General features: G+C 43.0%; 2 protein-coding genes across 40 annotated transcripts in view; one reads left to right on the top strand and one right to left on the bottom strand.

Moving 5' to 3' along the window:
* The window catches only part of LRRFIP2 (LRR binding FLII interacting protein 2), a 97,810-nt gene extending 83,162 nt beyond the window's left edge, over positions 1–14,648 (top strand). For 34 of the 39 annotated variants that reach the window (XM_059664256.1, XM_059664255.1, XM_059664254.1 and 31 more), the window contains 7 exons: positions 3,128–3,229; positions 3,498–3,630; positions 5,469–5,518; positions 9,902–10,025; positions 12,491–12,570; positions 13,164–13,268; positions 13,705–14,648. In XM_059664256.1, coding sequence (XP_059520239.1) covers positions 3,128–3,229; positions 3,498–3,630; positions 5,469–5,518; positions 9,902–10,025; positions 12,491–12,570; positions 13,164–13,268; positions 13,705–13,815 — 705 coding nt within the window. In that variant the 3' untranslated portion in view covers positions 13,816–14,648. Of the gene's footprint in view, positions 1–3,127; positions 3,230–3,497; positions 3,631–5,468; positions 5,519–5,685; positions 5,808–9,901; positions 10,026–12,490; positions 12,571–13,163; positions 13,269–13,704 lie in introns of those variants that run through there. The other 5 variants (XM_059664278.1, XM_059664275.1, XM_059664291.1 and 2 more) reach the window with 2 other exon arrangements.
* A 1,989-nt stretch (positions 14,649–16,637) lies between these two features.
* Positions 16,638–25,452, bottom strand: part of MLH1 (mutL homolog 1) — a 33,693-nt gene continuing 24,878 nt past the window's right edge. Inside the window, exons 14-19 of the mRNA XM_059664252.1 lie at positions 22,608–22,716; positions 21,221–21,284; positions 19,230–19,394; positions 18,637–18,729; positions 18,240–18,353; positions 16,638–16,955 (exon numbers count right to left, since the gene is read on the bottom strand). Coding sequence (XP_059520235.1) covers positions 16,788–16,955; positions 18,240–18,353; positions 18,637–18,729; positions 19,230–19,394; positions 21,221–21,284; positions 22,608–22,716 — 713 coding nt within the window. The 3' untranslated portion in view covers positions 16,638–16,787. The remainder of the gene's footprint in view (positions 16,956–18,239; positions 18,354–18,636; positions 18,730–19,229; positions 19,395–21,220; positions 21,285–22,607; positions 22,717–25,452) is intronic.

Raw genomic sequence — 25,452 nt, 5'->3', positions numbered from 1 at the left:
AGGCAGCTCATATGAGTGGAATCATTAGTATTTGTCTTTTTTGTGACTGACTTATTTCACTTAGCATATGTCTAAAAGGTTCATCATATTGTAGCATGTGTCAGATGTCCCTTTTTAAGAAAATAATATTCCATTGTGTGTATCTACCACATTTTGTTTATCCTATCATCTGTTGATAGGCACTTGGTTTGCTTTCACCTTTTGGCTATTTTGAATAATGCTGCTGTGAACATGAGTTTGTAAATATTTTTTTGTGACCCTTCTTTTATCTCTTTTGGGTATGTACCCATGAGTGGAATTGATGCATAAATGGCAATTCTAGGTTTAATTTTTTGAGGAACTGCCATATTGTTTTCCATGGCAGCTGCACCAACATTGCCATCAACTCTGCACAAGTGTCCCAGCTTCTCTACATCCTTACCAACATGTTTCCTGTTTTGTTGATAGTAGCCATCCTAATACATGTGATGTGGTCCTCCCTTCACTTACATTTTCAACATGGCCAGTGACTACCTAATGTGTCACTCATCTCTCGCTTCATTTTCAAGATTTAAATTTAGTAACTTTATGGAAGAGCATGACCATTATTCTCTTGTTAAAATTCAGTTTTCTTTAGTTCCCCACTGAACCTAGTGCTCATGTCTTTATCCCCAAGGCTGTTCCAAGCACCAGGTGGCCATGTGCAATGTATATAAAGTACTTATATATCCATATATCCCAGTATAAGACTCACTCCCATTCTGACTACCCTGTGCAATTATATGGAGAATTAACCTGTTGCCCAAAGTTCAGCCTGTTATACATATCTTTAAGGCTTCTTGACACTAGAATTTGAGGTTAGGTCAGGGATAAAAATTATTTAGATTGTCACAAGCATGTACTTTTTACCCTAAAAAAATGCACTGTAGGAACTATTATTGAATGCAGACACAAGGGTAGTTGTTAGATGGTCAGGTAATACAGAGGATTTCAGATCCAGCATGAATACATGTGGTCTAATTATATGGTATTTCAGTCCTCTTGAAACTTTGTGGTGAAATGGGAGCACTTACAGGATGTATTTTATTTTCCCATCCATAATTATGGGAAGACAAAATTAAAAAGTCCAAAAGTAAAGATAAAATTCGCTGCTGTAAGATGTGGAAGAGGAGCAAAGGGCATATTCGAGCATTTGCTAGAATTCCTAGTTTCAAATTGGTCTGTTCCTAAGAGATCATTTCTGTCCGGTGGTGGTGTTTATATAGAGCATGTTGTGATAGTGATCACTAACTCAGTACATGTGCTGATGCACGGCCTAACTGTGCACACAGACACCCATAACCACAACTGTCTAACCCAGCAGACAGAACAGCAGCTGTCAACAAGGGTAGAGTATTGCCTGTGCTTTGCTGTCTTGGTGTTACGTTTGGTATTAATGTAGTGGAGTGTTAATATTAATGCCTTATGATTTTAGAAAATCATTATTAATTCACAGGCAGACTCCAGACATGTCATACACTGTGAATTGTTGAAAGGAAGTTAGATTTTGATGTTGCAGTTTGAGTGAGGAGTAGGACTTGCCCTGTGGACCACTTTTCCAGCAGCATCTGGACGACAGCAAGGAAACAGAATTGTGGCCTTCATGGTGCTGCCATACAGAAAAAGTATGCAAGAGCTTCTGAACCAGAAAGAACTGGATTCATTTTCTAGCTTTGCCCCTTACTGTGACATTGAGCAAAAAAATATAACTTCTCTGAGCCTCACTTTTCTGATTCGTGAAATGGGCATAAGACAAAATACAGGGTATGTAAGGGGGAAATTATATAGATATACTATTTATATGTGTAGATAACACTGTATGTAGTTGGAGTTACGCAAATTGTAGTTTGGGCTGTGTACATCGTAGCTGCTCTTATCCCTTACTACTCCCAGTTTGGTTGCAGAATAGGATTATAATGTCTTTAAAGATTGTCCAACTCTTGAGTAACCAGTTACTAAGCAGTTGACCACTTCTAAACCCAATAAACTAAGAAGAAAGTGGCCTGTTGTAGTTTACTCAGATGAATGGGAATGCTGGCAGAAAATGTTAAATATATGAACGAATGGATGGAGAAAGGCTTTTTCGAATAGCCCAGCTGTCAGGCCCCTGAATAGACTGCCTAACGTGGGTATGTTTTGAGGCCCGAGGATCAAAGTGTGTTCCTGCTTCTACACTGTCCTCAGTTCTGACAGCCGTGAGATTCAGGCAGTGGCAGGACAATGCAAATGGAAACAGCAGCTGGCTCCCCTGAGCCCTCCCGTCTCGTGCATGGCAGGCGGGGCTTTACACCGAGGCCTCTTGAAGCCTGTGCCCACCCCATGGGAGCTGAGGTTACCCCTGCCCCTTTTTCCGATGAGGAAACTGAGGCAAAGATAAGTTAGTATGTGCCAGGACTCAAAAGCCAGGTTCCTGAACCCATATTTGCTACCCTCTGTAGGTGGGCTGTATTTATTTTGTTAGTGTGTTATTTTTCACATTTTGAAGGTATATCAGAAAACCAAATTACTCTTAATTGTATTTAATTAACAAAGTAGGTTCTCAAGAATCCCTTTGGAGATTAGCCACTTTTAATTAAGTGGTATTTGAGGAATATTTTGCCACACTACTTGGAGAAAAATCACTACAGCCTACATTTAATTAAAATACCTTGTGCATACTGGTCATTTTTCTTCCAGAATTTTTTTTAAATCAAGTATATTCTTGAATAAACTCTTTTAGTTGAAATCTGGGGGTTTTGTTTGATTGATTCGCCAAATGAAAATGTACTAGGAGATCAGTAAGGTCAACTTTATTTCACTATTACTGCTGCCTTCGTTTTCCATTTCCTGTTTGTTCATGGACTGGAAAAGAAAGATTCGTTTTCTTGCCTGATGTGATAAGCATGTTTTGTCGAATTTATGCATGATTAACCAGTTGCTATTAAAACTCCCTCCTGGAGATATATATCCATCTAACTTCATATTTCCTCCCATCTCTCACTGCTGTTTCCAAGCTCCTAATGTTGCCTTGTCTTTTATGCCTTTATCTTTATTTGATTGGGGTACTTCTCTGCTCCCTTTCACTTGCTTTTTTTCTGTGCCATTCTGTCCCTCGCTACCCTAAAACCAGGCCCTAGAGAAGCAGAAGGAATACATTGCCTGCCTTAGGAATGAGCGAGATACGCTCAGAGAGGAGCTGGCTGACCTGAAGGAGACGGTGAAGACAGGAGAGGTATGTTAGCATCAGCCTGCAGCTCATGTCCCTCAGCGCTTTCTTCTTCCTTCCTTTCATCCTGTCATCTTTCCTGGCATGAGTACAAACCACAGTGATCGTTCTTCAGTCCATATTTGGTAGGCTTAAGTCATTTCTTCTACAGACTGTATTCCATGTAACTAGCTCTACCCGGTTTTACCTGTGGCAACCTGTTGTCAGTCACCTCACAGAGCATGCCCCCTCCGTGTGAGCCATCCTTTGATGCTGGGTTTTTTCTTCCCCACAGAAACATGGCTTAGTTATAATCCCCGACGGCACTCCCAATGGTGATGTCAATCATGAACCAGTGGTTGGAGCCATCACGGTGGTGTCTCAGGAAGCTGCTCAGGTCTTGGAGTCCGCAGGAGAGGGTCCTCTAGGTAAGACACTGGTTGCTACCTTGACTTGGGTTAAGGTGACCCTGTTAGACTTCCAGCTTGTCAATTCCCATTTGGGAAAACAAAAACTACACAAAGACTGTCTGAGCCTTATCTAGATCCTTAATGGGAAGAAACCTGGGCACATTATTTTCAGACATCCTTGACCGTGGGAGACCAGCATTTGGGTCATTGGAGTCCCCCAGCTGGAAGCACTGTGGGTATACACACATTGCTTTTTCACTTAGAGGTAGCGCATTGCTTTTTCAATTAAATATAAACCTTCTGGTCCCAGGGAACCAGTGGGCCGGTAGGCGACTTTCCAAGTGTATTTTCTTCCTGGACCATCTGGTTCTGTGTTCTGCTTATCCCAGGGCTCTTGCAGCCCTTGACACCTCATTTCTTAAGGCAAGAAACAGATGACCGCCGAAACCGGTTTGGCTCAGTGGATAGAGCGTCGGCCTGCGGACTGAAGGGTCCCAGGTTCGATTCTGGTCGGGGGCATATACCTGGGTTGCGGGCACATCCCCAGTAGATGTGCAGGAGGCGGCTGATCGATGTCTCTCTCCCATCGATGCTTCTAACTCTCTATCTCTCTCCCTTCCTCTCTGTAAAAAATCAATAAAATATCTTTAAAAAAAAATAAAAAAGAAACAGATGACCAAGAAGGCAGATATCAGTGTTATTTCTAGAGCAGGGCTTCTGAGCCTCTTAAAGTCCAAGCCTCTTCAATTTAACCCTTTGAGAATCTAGTGACACCTCGCTCAGGAAACCACACAGATGCTACCAATTATCTCCACTAAGAATCCTGCTGTACAGGAAGAAATGACCCAGATAGATACTGTATCATCAGCCTCCTTTTACTTATTTAAAAAATGACCTCTTTTTCATGTTTTCATAGATGTGTAGGTTACCTAGAAGAGTGGGCTATAAGAGTGGGGCAAGTAAAAAAACTCTTCTAAAGTTAGTGAGCACAGGCTCGAATGTACAGACTTTCAGAAATGTGATTGTAGGGCACTTTGATGAATCAGAAGATGCTAGGAGAGAGAGCTGCTCTAGAGAATGGACTGAGGGTATGATCCAGAGCGTTTGCTCTGCTTGTTTGGAAGGTGCTGAAGAAACCGAACTTACAGTTAGCTGGGACCCTGATTGGTTGTAGGAGGTGCTGGCTAGGTGTCAGCTGCTGCTTTTATTTATCTGTGGGTATCCCGTCAGCCCAAGGGGCGTGTTGTAATATATGTGCTCCTCCCTCCAGGCCAGGAGCAGCCCCAGTGATCCTGCTACAGAGCCTGATAAGCCCTTGATGGCCTGCATTTTAGAGCTGGGCCCATCCTCCCACCACTTGCTGTTGTGGGCCTTTGCTTCTTCCAGCATTGTGTTCCTCTGTTTTGTGTTTGTTTTTGGGTTTTTTTGTTCCAGCTTCTCTTCTCAGTCCCACTGTTGACCCCTGTCTTCTATCCCATATTTTGTTTTTTCCTGCTAAGGGCTTAATTAAGCTTGTGGGAGCACTCTTAGCATTTGAGTTGTCTACTAGGGAGAGCTTGCAAAGTTTTGAAACAAGGAAATGATCTTTGTACTTCAGTTTGTCTTTAAGTGGAAAATCACTGCTCTAGGGAGCACGTGTATTTAGTGCTCTGATAAATATCAGTTGTGTGGAAATATGTGTTGAATAATGAAGTATTTTTCCTTAACACCATCAAGCCTTCATGTCTTGATAGTCAGAGCTGTAAATTGTTTATCAGGTAACATTTGCTCTTTTATAATTTGTAGAATTATTTTTAATTGTTCATATACTACACTCATTACAAATTTAAGTTTACAACCTTTTTTGTTTGTTTTAGATGTAAGGCTACGAAACCTTGCTGGAGAGAAGGAAGAGCTACTATCACAGGTATTATTAATTGTAACTAAGTCACATGGTAAAATGTTAGCAAACTATTGTACACTAGAAAGAGATGTGCTTATTTTAAATATCAGCACTCAAGTCAGATTTGAAGGATAAAAAGATAATTCATATTTTACCTCTTTGTTATTTCCTGTTTTTTAAAAATAACTTATAGGATACATAGTTTGAGGGTGGAACAGTTGTACAAACTTTGCTATGAAGCCGGAAGTGCTCTGCCCTGCCCCCCACCCTTACCCCAAACCATTCCTGCTTGGTGCTTTTACCTGATTCTTTGGTGTATGCCATTCTTGTTTATTTGTATATAACATGCTTATATTGCTTCTCGATTGTTCTGTTTTTGGCATTTTCTATTGCCATCCATCTGTGGAAGGTGAGCATTTAGTTTTCTTTCATCCCCTGTTCCTACAACACATGTATACCTCCCATCCCCACATCCACCTAATAAGGGAACAGTGTCCTTCCAGTCCTTTCATGTTATTAGACTCTGTCAATACTCCTCACAGTGGAGCCTTGTAGCATCTAGGACTGCCTCTCATCTCTTCCACAGCTCTTCATTTCCCCCAAAGCAAATATTGTTCTTTTCCTTTCACTTGCTTTTCTATATGTTTATTACTAATTTAGCTGTAGACTTTCCAATGATAGGTTAATTCCATTATTTAGTAGGCACTATTCTAGGCGTTTGAGATATTTCGATGAACAAATGAGTTAAAAAAAAAAATTACTGCCTCAGTGGACCGAACATTCTAGTGGTAGGAGACCAAGCAATAAACAAGAAATATAATTAACTAGAGGCCTGGTGCACGGACTCATGCACTGGTGGGGTCCAGTGGCCTGGCCTGCGGGGATCAGGTCAAAACTGGCTCTCTGATATTCCCCAAGGGGTCCCGGATTACAAGAGGGCAGTTCTCAGGTGACACACCCCAGAATCGGGCTCACTCCTTTCTGGTTCTGGGTGTGTCACCCATGAACCTCAGCTGCCAAGTGACCACAGCTCAGCAGCTCCTGCGTTGAGCATCTGCCCCTGGTGGTCAGTGCACATTATAGCTACTGGCTGGTCGGCCGGTTGGCCGGTTGCTTAGGCTTTTATATACAGAGATAGCAAATTATGTGTTATATTAGAGGTTTGTGTGACTGCATTTATTGTGTTTCTCCAGCCACATTAAGCTTTATTGGTGCAGACATGGAGTAGGCAGTTAGCTTTTATCAGATGAGTATAATAGGCAGAGGAGGCAAGGGTGTGTGCAACAGAGTGGTGATGGACCTAGAAATTAAACTGAGTAAGGAGGTTTGAGAGGACATCCAGGAAGATCAAAGCACACTGGAAAGAAATGGGAGCAATGGATTACAGTGCCAGTGGGATCCAATGATTTTTGGAGTTGGGGTCCCGAGAGAATGAGCTGGAAAGATTTGGAGTAGCGGTTAGAGAGGAGATACGTGGATTAGATGTATGTAGAGATTGCAGTTATCTAAATCAGCGGTTGCCAGCCTTTCGGACCTCACGTACCACCAGTGGTCTGCAGACCACCGGTTGGTGACCGCTGATCTAAATGGTACATGACTGTGGGAGTGAGTGGCTGAGGGCAAGAAGGGACAGATGCCAAGATCCTTAGAGAGGAGGTGTTCTGGAAACTGAGATATCAGTTGTAGGAGAAATCCATTACTTAGATGTATTTTGAAACTGCCAAGAATTAAGACAGGAATAGTTTTGAGGGAGTGCGAGACAGGAGCTAAAACAGTGAAGAAAGAGTGGGATGATGGCAATGATGAGGGGTAGTGAGTATAATTGGAAGAGATAAGATTAGGAGTTTTAGGGAGGTTAGAGGGAGAATAGTTTGGCAACAGCAAAAAAAATAAGAGGACACCCATTCCATTCTCAGGCCCAGCAATGGGAGGGCTGTGGGAGAAATACAGGGCTGTGGGAGTACTTAGAGGGCTGCAGAGGAAGCAGGATCCTATTAGAGCACTGGGGTAAAGGGAGTGCTCAGAGCAGAGGTGGAGGACCAGGAGGCATTGCTGATAATAGAATGGTAATCCAGAGGCACAATGGAAGAGTTTCAGGCTTTGGGAAAGATTAGGAGGTGAAGACAGACAGAGCTGTACAGAGCCTTTGGGGGAAGAGTGTAGGAGAAGTATGACCCTTTTTGAGATGGACAGAAACAGGGTGTTGGGGATATTGAGATTAGTCTTGGTTCACTCAAGGCAGATAGTGGTGACCCTGTGTGTGTTGCAAGGGCAGAGGTGTCTGGGGAGCATGAATTTAGTCCCAGTGCAACGCTCGCCCGCCCTTTCCCTGTTAGGGGAGTGGCAAACTTGTTCCTGGTGCTCAGGCTTCCCCTTGACCCCTGCTGATGGCGTTGAGGACACAGTTGGCGCGGCCACCTGGAACTGAGCATGCAGATTCACCTTGAGTGACCCTTGAAGGACGAAGAGGCATGGGAGGCTTTGTCCCTTTGTCCCAGAGATACCTCCCCTTGTGTGTGGGTGGGGGTAGACTGCTCTGAATTGTGCTTGTGTGATGGTAAGAGTTGTAGGCATTTGGGGAAACATGACTGGTTTCCGAAGGAGGGAGACAGACTCGGGCACTGATGCTCTGACTTCTTGTTTCTCTCCTGTTTTTCCACCTCTCTTTTTGTCTCTTGCTTTACTTTTTAAAAGTTTCTCAGTTTTATCTTAATACTTTTGTTGAGTTTCTATTTCTGCAGTCATTTCAAGGACGCAGATATTTTCACTAATCTCGGAGGATATTGGCCGACTGGTTGGTTGGTTTTCTGCTGTCTGCAGTTTGTTTCCTTCAGATGCTCTTAGCATGTTTATTTGGTCTTCAGTGTAAGAGTGGGGAACTAGAAAGCTGACGGGCAGCTCTGAGGTAATGGGTGAGGCTTGCCCAGGCTTTTGTGAAGATTGATGTGGCTGGGTGTTTGGTTGGGAGCCTGCAGTGTGGAAAGGTCGGTCTTTCATTTTAGGCTAGTCAGAGCTCAAAGAGAGCCTCCGTCTTCTGCCACAGGTACGGCCCAGCTGTCTGCATTGTGGAGCCTGAGTGTGGTCCGGAAGCCTCAGGATCCAATACATTTCTGTTCCCTTGATCTCCTTGTTTTCCACAAGTGGCACTCCTTTCTCCACTGAGCCTTGCTTTTTTTCTCCAACCCAGAGTCTCTTTTAGTTTTATTTTTTAGTTTCTTTATTTTGCAAATTTTAAAAATTCAGCTTTACTAGGGTATAATTGGTGTAGAATAGGCTGCACATAAAGTATACAAATGTGCATATCTGTATTATTTTCCTAGGGCTGTCATAACAAACCGCCACAAACTGGGTGGTTAGAACAATGGAAATGCATTGTCTCACAGTTCTGGAGATGAGAGGCTAACATGGGATTAGCCCTGCATTGGTTCCTCCTGAGGCCTGGAAGGGCCATCTGCCCCCTGCTTCTCTTCTGGCTTCTCTTTGGCATTCCTTGGCTTATAGATAGCATTCTCTGTCGTCACATCATCTTCCCTCTGAACGTGCATCTCTTCATCTGGAATTCTTTTTATAAGACACCAGCCATATTGGCTCAGAGGTCCTCCCTGTTGCAATATGAACTCATCTCAGCTTAACTCTGTGCATCTGCAATGGCTCTATTTCCAAATGAGATCATATTCTGAGGATTTCAACAGATGAACTTGGGGGGGTGACAGTATTCATAATGTGTCAAAGTTCCTGCACCCTTGGTAAACCTTCCTTCCTGCACCCTCTTCCCTCCCCCTTTCCAGGCAACCACTGATCTGCTTTCTGCCACTCTAGATGAGTTTGCTCTTTCTGGAGTTATATAATTAGAATACACTTTTCATACACTTATTTTGAGATTCAGCCGTGTTGTTGCCTGTCAATTGTACTTTCCCCTTTTTTGCCGAGTTTAGATGTATCACACTCCATTGTGCAGATGTACCACAATTTGTTTATCCTCCTGTTGATGGGCATTTGGATTATTTTCAGTTTTGGCTATCATGAATAAGCTGCTCTGAACGTCCTTTATTAATGTATTTCTGTATATAGAAAATTTTCTAAGTAAGAATATTTAACCTAACTCTAAAACAAAAGAAAAATATCTAACTGCCCATAGAATTTCCATTTTGAATAAAAGTAACAAATAATACTGAAAAGTGATGTTCCAAAACCCTACACAAATAATAAAATAGAGCTCTTTTTTATGGGTGCTGGTCCTGGCGCTCGCCCCTTTCGATGTTTGCTCACAGCTTCTCCTAGCACCGTTAGGAGTGTGTCCCCTTGGTGGGCACTCAAGGAAATTGCTCCTGAATGATGTTTGTGGCTGACGAGGATCTGCCTCCTTTGACAAACGATCTTGCTGATGAGCCCATGATTCTCCTGCAGGTTAGAAAACTGAAGCTGCAGTTAGAGGAGGAGCGGCAGAAGTGCTCCAGGGGCGACGGCACGGCGGCTGGTGACCTGGCCGGGCTGCAGAACGGCTCGGACTTGCAGTTCATCGAAATGCAGAGTAAGTGCAGTCGGCCTGGGCTGTGTCCTAGAAGCGGGATTGTAAACTGGCTGCCAGTGTCATGTAATTCACATTTCTCAAGAGGAGCTCTTACAGATTGGTTCATCCTCAGGTTGTCCAGAAGAGCAGTCAGGGCAGTAATGGGGCCGAACAGAAGCTTCTGCTCACCTGCGAGCTTCAGGATGATGAGAGCACTTCCCTTCTAGGCAGAGTGATTTGTAGGAGCATTTTGCAAATAGTGACATCCTGACACTGTCCTCTTCCATTCCCTCATCAGCTTGAAGCTCCCAAGCAGCACCCTACCTAATGTTGTGGAATTCATCTTGGAATAATTGGAGGGATATATTTGGAACTAACTCACACTAATATTGAGTTGTTCCAGAATTTTCTGTTTTCTTGTTAACTCTAATTTTTATTAGATGGAATTTAAAGCAAGGCCACAATGTAAACCTACTCCATTTACCTACTCCAGTTTTTCTCCCTTTCTACTCTTGACCCCATATTATTATAAATGCCTCCTATAGTCAGAGTCATTCCCATGGTAGGGACTGTTCAGAAGCTGTTCTTATGTAGATACTGTATAATTCACCAGCAGGGAGACTTTTCTTTTCCTATTCAAATAGCATTTCTGAGAACTTATTTTAAAATATTGGTTATTCCATGGCTTTTTCACCTAAATGTTCTGAATTAGGCCAAATAGAAAAAGAGTTCTTGGATTAAGGCTTATTAATACTGTTAATACCAACCTTTGAGGTTAGGGATATATCCTTTATTGGATATCAGTTACAACCCTTGTGATACTTCCTGGTGAATATTTTGTTCCTGAAATGTCGTTTTGGCATGGAGGGTAGATGAGGACTGGGATGTGACAAGAGGTAGGCTGATTGATTAGGAGGCTGTGATGATGAGCTAAACCACTACAATGATTGTCAACAGTCTTAGAGAGGGGACTGGAATAGATTTGGAAGAGATTGGCCTAAAGCAGCAAAATCAAAAGGAATCATCCCGAGGGGGAATGTGCTAGACTTATGTGTGAATGCGTCCTAGTGTGGGTAGGCGGTCGCCGGTATTTGCGGAAGGTGGGGAGAGGTACCACCTGCAGCTATACATGGAGGTGAGCTGAGAAGGATGGGCAGGCTGGACTTGCTGGAAAAGACAAAAGCAGGCAGTACCCTTGCACCAGAAAACCAGGAAAAGGACCCTGTGACTCTTGGGTCTGGACACTGCCTTGACTGTAAAGTATGGTGTTGTGGAATGGAATTTCAAAACACAGATGAAATGGCTGAGACAACAGAGTTAGACTTTGGAAAACAGGAAGGAATGGGTGGTTTGGAGAGTGAGAAGGAAGCAGCACATTTTGATAACAAGTTGCTGAATTAGAGAACTAGATCGTGAAGCTTCTGTTTTAGAGCCCAGAATAGGGCTCTGACTCCCAAGGGTGGCTTTTTGGGAGAGGGTTTTATGACCCCATTACTTTTAAGGTGACAGTAACTGTCTACTTAGAACAGCTGTTTGCATTGAGGATATATAGGAAGTTATAATTTATAACCTTAGCTATGTGGAACAGCACAGAAGTTCTTGAGTTAGGTAGATTATATTTGGTTTTCTCCTGTAAGCCTTACAATTCTTACCCTATAATCATTTCAGAGGGATATTTTTATTAAATTTGGCTTGTTGGAGGGATTTTTTTCTCCCCCGTCATTTATAAACTTATTAAATGACTTACTTCTTAGGTCAAATGTATAGCTATTGATTTATATAGCTCTACCCATACCACATTATCATATGTATGGAAAAGCATTTGTTTCAGCAAATATTTATTAAGCATCCACTGTGCAAAGCATTTAGCTAGATACAGAGGTGGATTCAAGAAGGCTAGACAGGGCCTCTCTCCTTACAAATAAATGTTAAGAAAGCATGGTAACTATTATAAAAGAACGCAGGCAAAATGCAACAAGAGAAGTTAGGGTTATTTTAAGAGAGTCATGCAGGAGGTGAAAATTGAGCATAACCTTGGAGGTCAGTTAAGACTTAAGTTGGGGGTGGAGAGCAAGGGGCACTAGAAGTATGGGGGAGCAGGACAGCGGTGGGAAGGTGCAGGGCTGGGGTCAGGGAAAATGGAGGGCCTAGCCTGTGAGCACTGAGGCTCCCTGGGCCATAGGACTGCAGAGAAGCTGGCTGACAGGGCTCCTTGCTCAACGCTCTACCTACACGCATCATGGGGCGAAGAGTGAGTTTTCCTCTAACTCCTGACCTGAGGGATACTGTTGTAGCATAAGTGCTAGAGCTTCTGTAGTGTCCACAGTTCCAGGGGCTGGGTTGCCGGAGGTGCCATGGTCGCCCTGTGTGCATTTGTCTTGTCTTCTTAGACCACACGGCCCTCTCCTGTGCTACAGAGGGAGTCGTTGCCTGGTGGGTCACACCTTCACCCCTCAGAGGTGACTGATTTTTCTCTTCTGTTCTAGGAGATGCTAATAGACAAATCAGTGAATACAAGTTTAAGCTTTCAAAAGCAGAACAGGATATAACCACCTTGGAGCAAAGTGTAAGTACTTTAACGGTGCCAAGTGATTTAAATTCCCTTAAAACACATCTGCCTTCTGCATCTAAATGGCTAACCCATGCATGCCTTTGGGCGGCCATTACACTTGGATCTCTAGAAAAGCTCTATATTAAAGTGGGAAAGCCAGCAGAGAACATCTGGCAAGGCACATCCGCCTTCTGTTTCCTGTAAAAATATAGACAACTGTAGCTGTAATTCTAGTTGTAGATATTTCATGAGAATTCAGAGATCATAGTTTATAACAAAATGCTTTATTGCACATTTCAAAATGTCCAAAAACTTTTCCATTCAGTGAGTCTCTTTCTGTGATGTTACTTTGGCACTTAAACACTATGGTCATCATAAAACTTAACATGGGAAATTGGCTTATAATGACTCTACAGCTGTAATCCTTTGGGGACATTTCTTTATTTATAAATAGCAGTTGGGCTCTGAGAGGACCTATGACTCACCCTAAGGGGACTTGTTAGTGTTAGATTACTTAGAGTTTTAATAACATTGTATTTCCATCTTGGCTGCAAAAAAGTGATGGCTCCTAGTGCTCAGTTCCAGAGGCTGTGTTCTCATATTTACAGATTAGCCGGCTTGAGGGACAGGTGCTGAGATACAGAACTGCTGCTGAGAATGCCGAGAAAGTGGAAGATGAACTGAAAGCAGAAAAAAGGAAGCTACAACGAGAGGTACTTGTTCTAACATGCTTTCTGGAAAACATCCCTAAAAGGAAAATATCCTTGGGAAGTAAATTCTTTGTTGCATAAGGAATTTAATCCTGGGTCCAATCTGAAGGAAACAGCAGTGGAGTCACTTACTCTTTTCTGTTGGTGTTTGACCCACACAGTGACTGCCATTTTATGTTTTGTTCAGTTACATAAGAAAAGGGAGACTTTTTATTTTTTAGATCAGGTCTATTTCTCCAACTTCTGTAGATCCTGTCTGTGACTAATACTCAGTATCACTGTTTACGAGTGGCTGATTGAAAAAAAAAAAAATTAGGCTGTGGGATCCTATGCAAGCCCATCAGTCAGCAGCGCGTCCACGTCCCAGAAAGTTGGAAATAAGGTGGCACTTGGTTTTGTTTCTGACTCTGTGAAGTGACCAAGTTCTCCCTGCCTCTAGTTACGAACAGCACTGGACAAGATTGAGGAAGTGGAGATGACCAACAGCCACCTGGCCAAGCGGCTGGAGAAGATGAAGGCCAACAGGACAGCACTTCTGGCCCAGCAATAGGGAGGCCACCACCTACCTGGGAGTTCTGGGCCCCACCCAGAGGGACGGACTTCTGCCCATTGACAAACCCCTCTCAGTACTGTTTGAGTTTTGTCATTAATATAGCCACCTTTGTATTTTATAATTTATGAGAGAATGAAATAGGTTTGAATCTTCATGAATGAACACTTTGGATTTTGTTTGTAGTTTAATTCTAGACTAAGAACTGGTCAGTGCTATTTTTATTTTGGTTTTTTTATTTCCGTAATTTTAGCATCAAGTTTACTCACCATTTGCCCCCAGCTGCCTCAGTGACTGGGCACTCGGAGGCCTGGCCCGGGCGTTGGAGGACAGCGATTCTGAGCGCTCACTGAGCTACTTGCTGGAGACCTCAGAGAAAACACAAGTGCCTTCTCCACAGTGCAATTCAGACTTCAGTGATCTCCAGTGGTCAAAGACATGTTCCCTCATGTCAGATAGGTTTATATTTTAGTGAAAAAACAAGTTCACAGGCGGGCAATATATGTTTCACTAAAATTTATATGTTTGGAGAAAAAAAGCCTTTTTTGTAAAATATTTAAATTTATATAAGAAAATGTTAGAAAAAGATATGGGGAGTGTATATAAAACTTGCTTTATTGCATGGGGCAGGGAAAGCCAAGGCCTAATACTCTTAAAGTAAGAGTAGGGTCCTTAGTCTTGAACATCAACTGTGCTGTATCTTTTAAGGTATTTCATCTGCTGCTGCTTTGTGGAATGAAACCTCAGACAAACCCAATTTGGGGGGTGGGGGGACAGGCAGGTGGGACATCTGCCTGGAGAGTCTATTAAACACACCCTTTGGCTGACGACAATTGGCTACTGACACATTCATTTTGTTAGAGGAGCCTTTAAAACAAATCATGGCAACCGTGCCTTATCTTGCCCCTCTTTTCTCTCCTTCCTAAGGAAAGTTCTGGAATGTAGAACTTTGTCTTTTTAAAAGAACTTCAGTTTCATTTTTTTTTTTTAACATATTTTATTTTTTACAGAGAGGAAGAGAGAGGGATAGAGAGCCAGAAACATCGATGAGAGAGAAACATCGATCAGCTGCCCCCTGCACACCTCCCACTGGGGATGTGCCCGAAACCAAGGTACATGCCCTTGACTGGAATCGAACCTGGACCCTTCAGTCCGCAGGCCGACGCTCTATCCACTGAGCCAAACCAGTTAGGGCCAGTTTCATTTTTAAGGCACCCAGATCAAGAGGTTTCTATCATCGAGTGCAGCCATTTTATAGAACTTGTGATTCTCTTTTGCTCTCAGAACCAAGGTGGTTTTATGGGAATGATTATTGCATCTTCAGTATGTTTACACAAAAAGTATTGGGGAAAGTCTAATGAATCCAGGCAACATGAGAATCAAATCAGACCTGAAAGTAGATAATAAAGGGTACTCAGATGTGAATACATTATTGTTTAATTAGCCCCTTTTTAAAAAAATATATTTTATTGATTTTTTACAGAGAGGAAGAGAGAAGGATAGAGCGTTAGAAACATCGATCAGCCGCCTCCTGCACACTCCCTACTGGGGATGTGCTCACAACCAAGGTACATGCCCTTGACCGGAATCGAACCTGGGACCCTTGAGTCCGCAGGCTGACGCTCTATCCACTGAGCCAAACCAGTTAGGGCAGCCCTTTATTTTTAAAATATGGAAGCCAGTCTCCTGAACTGAGAGGATTTCCTAGTTGGGGAGGGATGCTCTCAAAAGCAGATGTATCCGAGAATCCCACAGCTGGAACCAACAGACAAGGCCCAGCTCTTGTGGCCTTGGAAACAGACTGTGTGGTCCAGCTCTTCCACTTCACCATGGCCACTCAGCCTGTGTGCCTCCCAGGCTCATGGACTCTCATTTCTGAGATGCTGGGGTCTACTTTATGGAAGTTCCACACATTAAACTTGATCTGTCTCGTTCATCTTTTCCACATGGAATGGCTCCACTTCTTCATAAGATCATTTTCTGTTCTAACAACTTTCTTCGTTGAGTCTTGTAATACGGATTTTACCTTAAAAATAGAGGCATTCTTCTTCCCTATGGGGACTGCACATTTCTATTCATGCAGGTTAATATTAAAGTAGCTTATTTTAATGCACCTATAGTTTGTATTTTTACATCATCCTTCAAACAAGAATACCTAGAACTTTAATCATCTTAAGCTGGTGGTAGTCCTAGCCATTAACAAAGTGGGCTTCCTTAAGAATTCATACCATAAGGAGTACTTTTTTCTCTCAAGCTTTTTTAAAATTAAGAATCAATTATTCTTTGGTTATTGAAGGTACTAATAGATTATCAATTCAGCTTTCTCAATAGACTGTGTCATCAGAGCCTTTTATATATTTAGGACCTTTTTTAAAGTCACCTGACTGGTTTGGCTCAGTGGATAGAGCGTCGGCCTGCGGACTGAAAGGTCCCAGGTCCGATTCCGGTCAAGGGCATGTACCTTGGTTGCGGGCACATCCCCGGTGGGGGGTGTGCAGGGGGCAGCTGATCGATGTTTCTCTCTCATTGATGTTTCTAACGCTCTATCCCTCTCCCTTCCTCTCTGTAAAAAAAATCAATAAAATATAGTAAAAAATAAAATAAAAAAATAAAGGCACCTGAACTAACATAATATCTATCACCGGATATTATTAAGAATCAAATCAAAGCATTATCTATGAAACCTTCAAGGCCTCTTTAGAATTCTTAGCAGATGTCCAGGGGGCTTTCAAATTGCTTTTGAGATTAACACTACCAGGTATATACTAGGTGAAAATCAATATAGAAAAACTTTAAAGTGTGATGAAATTAAATAAGAAATCTTAAGACACATCTGCCAATTTATTTATAGTCGAGTCACCAAGCATAAGGAGTGCTACTATCTAGAAGGCAAATGTGAGTCTTCAACCTTAGGACCTACCGCATCGGGGTGCAGAGGAAGCAGCACACCCCGTGTCCGTAAGTGACCGTATTTAACACCTCTCAAAGACTTTGTACAGATCGGGCAGGTTAGCAAGCTGCAGGACATTCCCATCTTCTGTGAAATGCTTGGGAGGCAGGAGGTGTGAGCGGAAGGCTTTATAGACAACGTGTTCCACAGTCCACTTCCAGGGGTTTGGAGTGGAGCCAGGCGCTTCAATCTGGAAAAGACATTAGGTGTCATGTCTCCCTGTTTGCATCCCAGTACGTACTGGCTTCCTAGCTGACATGCACCGGGCCAGCAAAGTCTTGTTCCTTTGTAATGGGCTGTTACCTGATGCTCGTGAAGCATGTATGCCAGCCTCTCAGATCCTATTGGTCTGAACCTGAGGAAATGGGGGAAGTGAAGCCAGGCCCTCATGAGGCTTTCTCCTCGGGAACCTCTTTCCATTCGGGGGAATGTGTTACTGTGGCAGGATCGAACATAATGTCTGATCCTGACTATGGTGTTTGGGCAGCAAGAGTAGAAAGTAAATTTCTAATTCACCACCCAATTTGGGGGTCTTCATGTAGCCCTGTTTTCCTAGAAGCTCCACAGAGAATGAAATGAAATATAATGGGGATTATTGTGCTCCCTCCCCCCTCTCCTACTGAGCCGTAGCTATTTCATGTAAAGGGAAATGTTTTCTCATCCATCCTTCACTGAAGTACATTTTTCCAATCCAATGAGCTACTCAGCACAGTTTGGTAAGTGTGCTACCTTACCTCCTTCTCTGCAATGAGATATTTATTCCCTAGGGGCTTTGGCAACAGGACTGAATCGCTACTCAACACCTATCGGCTCAGAACTGAGCATGCCAACTGTCCCTTGGTTTCCTCCCTATGAAACGAGTGTGTGGCTTCACCTGAGGATGACTAAGTAATCACCGAGGATGGTCATGTACCATGTACAGCTGCTGCCCTACCCTTGATTCTTAGACCATTTCAACCCCACTGCCCTCACCCATCCAACCTCTCCGAAATAGTTGCTGACTGAAAAGCATTGTCACCTGACTGGAAAAAGTGACACAGAAACATGAGGCACCTCAGCCATTTTTCTATTAAGCTGACCTTCTATAAGAAGAGCGCAGCACCTGACCTCAGTACAGCCTTGCTTTCCTGGCAAAGCAGCGGTCAGATGTAGAGTAAGGCAAAAGCTAAAAGAGACTGGGAGGCTGGTCCAGAAGCTGCTATCAATGGGGGATAGGGACCCACATGCCCTGGACAATCTAACTCAACCTCCCATCTCTCACTGTGTTGACTGTGATTTTATATTTAGCAGTGAGATCACTCTGGAGGTACCTTCTAGGCCAGCAGAAGAGAATAAAAGTCACGAATGAAAGCTGACCATTGTGCCCTTATGTGCAATGAAATCCTAGGAATTTAGAGATGAGCAACTTTCCTCTCCTAAAGGTGGTGTGAGGGCCCATCCCAGTCCTGGGCTGCCAGCAGCAGCACCACAGTACCTGTTGGCCTGAGAGGGTCGACTCCTCGGATATATACTGCTTCCGGATGGAGTAAAACATAGCACATTCTTTACTGAGGCTTTCAAAACATTCCTTTTCCTCGTCCCAGTTCACCTGGTCCAAAGAGAATTCAATACCTCAAGATCAGTATGTGCTTTAAACACACTTCACCGTTAAATGGAGATCACCGATGACTTTAAAATGAATGTGACTTTTTACACATTAAAGCCGTAAACTGGAACTGCTGAATACTGCTGGGGTAGGTGAGGAGGAGAAGAGGGCCTTTAGCTACTTCACCCTTTTCATCTTTAGCATTCCGAATGCAGGGGGGCCTGTGCCCTCTCCCCCAGCACACACTCACGTGCCAACCTACTTTAGATCTGGCTCAATCACTTGCCTCAGTGGCTAGTCGAAGAATGAAGATCGGCAGACCCTCTAACGGGGGCACATAGTTGTCGATCAGAAGGGGTAATCCAATCAGGTTCCCTTCCTGCTTGTGGGGAAAAAAGGGCAGGACAGGGGGAAAGAAATAATGCGATTACAGTGTAATTTAAACATTCCATTTCCCCCCAGAGCTTCCTCCAGGTCTGTCCTCACACCTGGGATTCTGGTGACCATGTGCTTGACTGGGCGGGGCACAGGGGCCAGGAGCTCTAAACACTTAAAAGAGAGCTTTCTGTCCTGACATGTAGCAGAACAACCTTTTCTTCGGACCAACCAAGGAGCATATCAAGAAGTAGAGTCCCAAAGACTATGGGGTAAGAGGAAGAAACGGAGAGCAGGTGCTGGGTCACGGGCCTGCAGGGACTGGACACAGCCTCCCTCCTGTCAGGGCCCTTCACCCTGCGATAGGAATGGCCACGAATGAATGAAAAAACTTGTCTAACCTAGAAATGCAAATGCCGAGTCTCATCCTGATTCTGGACCAACTACAAAACTTGACTCTTGTCTGAAGAATACTACAGAGGCGTAAACATAGCCATCACGCACCTCGTCAATTTCCAAAGAGAAGTAGTCTGCAAGCATCTCAGTCTTCCTTTTCAGGAACTCAACAATGTATTCGGCAAGTCCTTCTTTGGGACCATCTTCCTCTGTCCAGCCACTCTCGGGACTGTCTAAAGCGAGCATGGCGAGGTCAAAGAGCGGGGCTGGCTCCTAGGAAGGGGCAAGTGTTTAGCACATCCAAATGAAGCCTGCATCCCCACAAAACCATGATCACCACAGGGGGTGAGAACCCACAAATCTAACACTCATTCCCAAGAAAACAATAAAACCTCTTCCTCCTCCTCAATGGCCATTTCAACAGAGATGTGACACACAGACAGCCTCCTGAGCAGGTGGGTGGGGTGAGGCGATGAGGAGGCACTTTCCCTCTGTGTAGCTTTAAGGACACCACTTCCGTATTTCTAGCAAATCACTAGGTAGATTGTTTCTTTCTACTGCCTTACCCATAACTGAAGCAATGGGGAGGGTGAATCAGTTAAATCGAATGACATTTCAGGTCAATCACCTAATTAGGAAGACTGAAATCTGTTAAAAATAAAATGCCTCAATTTTCCTCCATTTCTCCCTTTCTGATGTTACTGTGGTCATACATTTTCCTCTTACATGTTATAAACCCACAGTACACTGCTCTTATTTTTACATAATAGAGGATTCAATCAAAACGACCTAGCAATCCTAAATGTTTATACATTCAATAATAGCTTTAAAATATACAGGATAAAACAGAACTACAAAAAGAAATAGACAAATTCACAATTACAGTTAGAGGTTTCAATACCCCTTTCTCAATAAATGGCAGAACAAGAAGACAAAGCCACCATACAAAAGATTTGAGCATCACCATCAACTTGATGTACATGCCCTTTATAAGGAACATTCTGCTCAATAATACAAGTTCTTTTGCCGAAACCAGTTTGGCTCAGTGGATAGAGCATCGGCCTGCGGACTGAAAGGTCCCAGGTTCGATTCCGGTCAAGGGCATGTACCTGGGTTGTGGGCACATCCCCAGTGGGAGATGTGCAGGAGGCAGCTGATCGATGTTTCTCTCTCATCGATGTTTCTAACTCTCTCTATCCCTTCCTCTCTGTGGAAAATCAATAAAATATATATATAAAAAAAATAAAAATACAAGTTCTTTTCAAATGTAAATGGAACATTTACTAACATAGGCCATATATTGGGCCATAAAAGATATCATTAAATAAAGATTATCTCATTACATAAAGATAGAACAAATGTCAATTAAATAAAAATCAGAAAAATAGAGAAAAGTCAATGAAACCAAAAGTAAGTTCTTTGAGATTAATAAAGTTGAAAAAGAATAAAAAATATGAACAACTTCATGCCAATAAACTAAAAGACTTAAACGGACAAGTTCTTTTGCTATATATAGCAAAAAACAATTGGAATTTCTTAAAAATGCCATTTACAATAGCATCAAAAGATGTGAAATACTAAGGGATAAATATAACAAAAGATTTCTCCCCCAATTTGATCCATAGATTCAACACGATCCCAATAAAAATTCTAGAAAGTTGTTATTTTTTTTTTTAGAGTATGTCACACGTAGAAAGAAGATATGAAACTACCTAGATATGTAGTATGATTTTAAGTCTAAAATTAGGCAATGAAAACGTCCTGGAAAAAATGGACTAAAATTGTCATTTGGGGTTGTGTTTAGGTCATAGGCTTTAGAGAATGTTTATTTCTATTTTTATCTCCAAATTTTCTTAAGCAGATATATTAATTTCTATAATAATAAACATTTGTTTAAGTTGGCTACCAAATGGCTGTTCTTTGTATAAACCTGTATTATCATTAAAGATACCTCCATATGCAAACTGTACAATACAGAAACTCTTCTAAGCATATATAGAAAAATTTACCACATTACAAATAAGATATTACGGTAAAGGTATTTTCAGAAATGAGCAGTTGTTGAAATTTCAGGAATGAGAAGCAGGAAAAAAACTTACCGATAACCTCAGGACACCAAAATTGGCAAAATCATATATGAGTATCTGGTAGAACAGTTCTTCACTGAAAATAAAAATGAATTGACTTTAAGGAAAAGCTGAATCCATGCTTGAGAGCCAAGCAGTGGGGACAAAAGGAGAACCAGCCCTTGAAACCTGGCTGGGACACAGGTGGCTCTGCCTTGCTGGGGAACCTTTTAAACCATCTACCAAGGTCTCCTGTTCCTCCAGAGCTGGGATTCCAAACTGTGTTGTGGCCAGGGCTTTGGCCGGCCAGCTGGCCGGCCGGCCTCCAAACACTAAGACCAAGTCTGGCTTCTATCACCCATGTCATCCCCACCCGCCTGGCGCTGTCAGAGGTTTCTGACACCCTGGATTTGTATCTGAAATGAAAGACCCTGAGCACAAGTGTGATTTGAGATTGGGAATCATGCACTTAGATATGCTGGAAAAGAACAAACCAGGGGAGTAAAATACCCAAGAAATTAGTAAGAGCCAGGCCTCCGGACAAGCCCAGCAAGCTTCTCCCAGCAAAGACAAGCCGAAGAGCGCCGCACCCGAGGGTTTCCATGCCCAGGAGGAATGAGTTCCAATATCAAGGAGGAATGTGGCCCAGTGAGCTCTGGACTGGGGCGGGTTCTAGGTTAAGGGCATCAGATCTCATGTGGCAACTCCAAGCAACATATAGTGGCTGCCCCGCTCACAGGGCCAAGCAGCACTGAGACCACCGCAGGCTCAGTGGGAAAGAGCCCCACAGTGGACAAGTGATGCCTGGCAGAGACGGTGGCAGCACCCTCCCATCTGTACTACCGATGTGACAACACATTTAGACAGTTCTAGACTCAGCAGGAGCTCATCCATCAAGGTCCCTGGAAGCAATCCATTTAGATATTGCTGGCTATGCACTGAGCAAATGGCTCTGCTGGGATCACCCCCTCTGTGCTCAACCCCCTGGCTTGTCTGGTGGTCACTGTAGCCTTCGCTACCAAAGCTGGAAGAATGGAGCCATCCGCTCTGCTTTCGGTTACAGCCTCCATCACAGCAGGTGCCAGAATTCTCTTCCAGCACTGCCTTCAACACCTGGGTCACAGCAGCCAACATTCAGAGTGCTACCAAACACCGGGTTTCTCATGTCTTTCTTATGCACAAACCCCTGTAAGTTCATTCCAATTTACAGATGTGAAGTCTGAGACGAAGTTTTGGAAAGAAACTTGCCCACCGTCACATCAGTGGTAAATGGTTGGGCCTGGATTTGAAGCCACGTCTGCCCGACTTCAAAGCCTGGGCCTTTCCAACTGTCAGGCTGCTGCTCTCCCTGGCCTTTTGTGCCTGCACCTCCAGGACCTTTCTGCTAGGAGCTCTGCTCTTTCACTGCTCACTGACGTACCTCAGTTTGGTGGTGTTGAGAAGGTATAACTTGGTCTGGTGCTGTGCCAAGGCCCACTGCGGATTCACACAGCCCACAAAGGAGTGGTTGTGCAGCATCTCCTGCAGGGCTGGAAAACCAAACACAGGTAAGTGGTGCCATCCCACCAACACCGCTGCAGTCCAAAGCACCAAGCCCGAACTAGAGACAGGTAAGTCAAGATGCCCGAACTGAATCTCTTGCTGAAAACGAACACAAACAAGGAATAAAACTAATAACAACTAATCTTTCAGGATGCAACACGGAACTGCCAAAGGATTCAGGAATAATCAAAGATCACAATCTGAGACAGCAGGAAGCAGAGAAGTGACGAGAGCCCCGAGGCCACTTCATTCAAAGACACCAGAGGGTCCTCAGGAGTCGTGAGCTCTCGTTTCTGCAGACTCTGAGGTGTGGAGAAAGGAGGACAGATGCCTAGGAAGAGTTTGAATGGGATCCTAAAGGAGATCACTTCCCCAACACGTGAGGCTGAGACCCCAAAGGCTGCACCCGCGTGTGAAGGACAAGTACCAGCATGTCCCATGTCCACTCCTGCCCCCTCCAAGGGCCGTAAGCAAAAGTACCTACTGCCTCAAGCCTTGGTGTTGGGAGTAAAGAAAAAGTTACACCCCTGAGAATTTATAACCACAAGCTGGTCCTCACATGCCTTGCAGCCAGGAGTCACACAAAGCAGGTTATGGGAAAACCTTACGTGCAGATTTTAGTTTAAAGAGATTCCAGGGCTGACTTCTTCCAGGTCCCTGATAGAATCAAATGCAAATTTCTCTGGGGAAATCCATCTCCAATCCAGGCTTCAAATAGTTGCTCACAGATAAAGTACCAGGAACTAGCACTCAGGAGTTACAAAACTCAAAGAATTAGAATCCAGAAGAAATCACAGAATCCTAGCAGCAAAGGTTTCAGAGACTGCAAATATCAGCAAAGAAGATAAAATAAGTATGTTCAATTAAGAGGTATTAGAACAGAAGAAGCAAGAGTATCAAAATGATCAAGGAGATTTCCAAAAGAACTAAATAAAATTTCTAAAAATGAAAATTAATTGAAATTAAAAATCAAGACAGACTTAAGAACAGATTAGACAAAGTTGGCAAGGTAATTAACTAGAAAGTCGATTTAAAGACATTCTCTAGAATCCAGCACAGAGAGACAAAGAGGTAGAAAACAGAAGTGATGCAAGATACCAAGTCTCAGCTCCACGAGGCCCAACCAAATCCACACCTGGCACACAGAGATGTTGAGAAAGATACTAAGAGCACTCAGAGACAAAAGAGGGATTACCCAGAAAGTAATAAAATATAAGACTGATAGCTGAATTTTCAACAACACTAGAAGCCAAAAACATGATAGAATAACACCTTCAATGCACTAAAAAAATAATTTATAATCTTGAATTTTAAACCAAGCAAAAAAACCCCACAAACAACCTTTTCAAAAGAAGAATGAATTAGACAAAGCAAAACTCCGTTTGCCAAAGGCCCCACTGAAGGATGTGCTTAGGGCAGACTATGAAAGGTCAGAGAGAAAGAATTATGAGCAAATAGTATTTGCTAAATCCAAACACATTGACAATAACAATGTATTAGGGAACATCAGATGTTCACATGAATCTAATGCCATGTACCAAAGATGAATTCCAGGTGGAATGAGATTTAGGTATAAGCGTTTTAGGAGAGTATATATTTAATTATCTCAGAATTAGGAATAATTTCCTACTAAGATAAAAGAGCTAATCTGTAAAGCACAATTCATAAAATCTGTCTACATTAAATCTATGAATTTCTGTTCATAAAAGAAGTGTTCATAAGAAAAAAATACCAGATGAGCCCTGAACTGGGGGGAAGATATTGCCATGTATCTGATTACTACCTAGAATACATAAAGGACTCCTAAAATCAGAAAAGACCAAAAACCCAACAGAAAAATGGGTCAGAGACCAAACAGGCACCTAACAGAAGAGGAAATATACTTACTCAGCTTCATCAGTAACTAAGGAAACGTAAATAAAAACCACCATCAGATACCAGATCAGACACTGGAGGAAAAGCAGAGCCAATGCAACTTCTTCACATTGTTGGTGGGACTGTGCATTCATCCGACCCCTTTGGAAAACACTGTCATTTTATGGCCCGGCAGTAACTCTCCTAAGTACATGCCCTGCAGCAGAGCTTCCCAAGCAGGGGGCCAAGTTCTGGGTCCTCTCAGGAGTGGAAAGGCGATGGGGTGTGAGAGGCAAAGGCGAGGCCATGTGAGTCTTCTAATGAATGGACATGCAGCTTAGTCATGAAGTGGAATCCATTACATAGAAAAAGTAATCAGCATACATAACAAGATGGATGAATTTTAGGAACATCTGTGTATATATTTCTATCATTAAAATACAGTATAAGGCCAAAACCGGTTTGGCTCAGTGGATAGAGCGTCGGCCTGCGGACTGAAAGGTCCCGGGTTCGATTCCGGTCAAGGGCATGTACCTGGGTTGCAGGCACTTCCCCAGTAGGAGATGTGCAGGAGGCAGCTGATCGATGTTTCTCTCTCATCGATGCTTCTAACTCTCTATCTCTCTCCCTTCCTCTCTGTAAAAAATCAATAAAATATATTTTTAAAAAAATACAGTATAAGTGTTTATATGAAGTTTAAAACTTACAAAAGTAGGTTTTTTAGGGCTACAAATGTGGGTGATAAAACTAGAATAAAAAGAAAGAAAATAATAATAAAATTTAGGGTCATGGTTACTCCAAGGGAGAAGGACAAGGGATGGGACAGGGAGCAAAGACATAATAGCTTCAAAAGTGATGGCAATGTTCTG

Source organism: Myotis daubentonii, chromosome 14, assembly GCF_963259705.1.
Source record: "Myotis daubentonii chromosome 14, mMyoDau2.1, whole genome shotgun sequence".
NCBI classification, from domain to species: Eukaryota; Metazoa; Chordata; class Mammalia; order Chiroptera; family Vespertilionidae; genus Myotis; species Myotis daubentonii.
The sequence above is the reverse complement of the archived record's forward strand: the minus strand, read 5'-3'. Positions and strand labels throughout refer to the sequence as shown.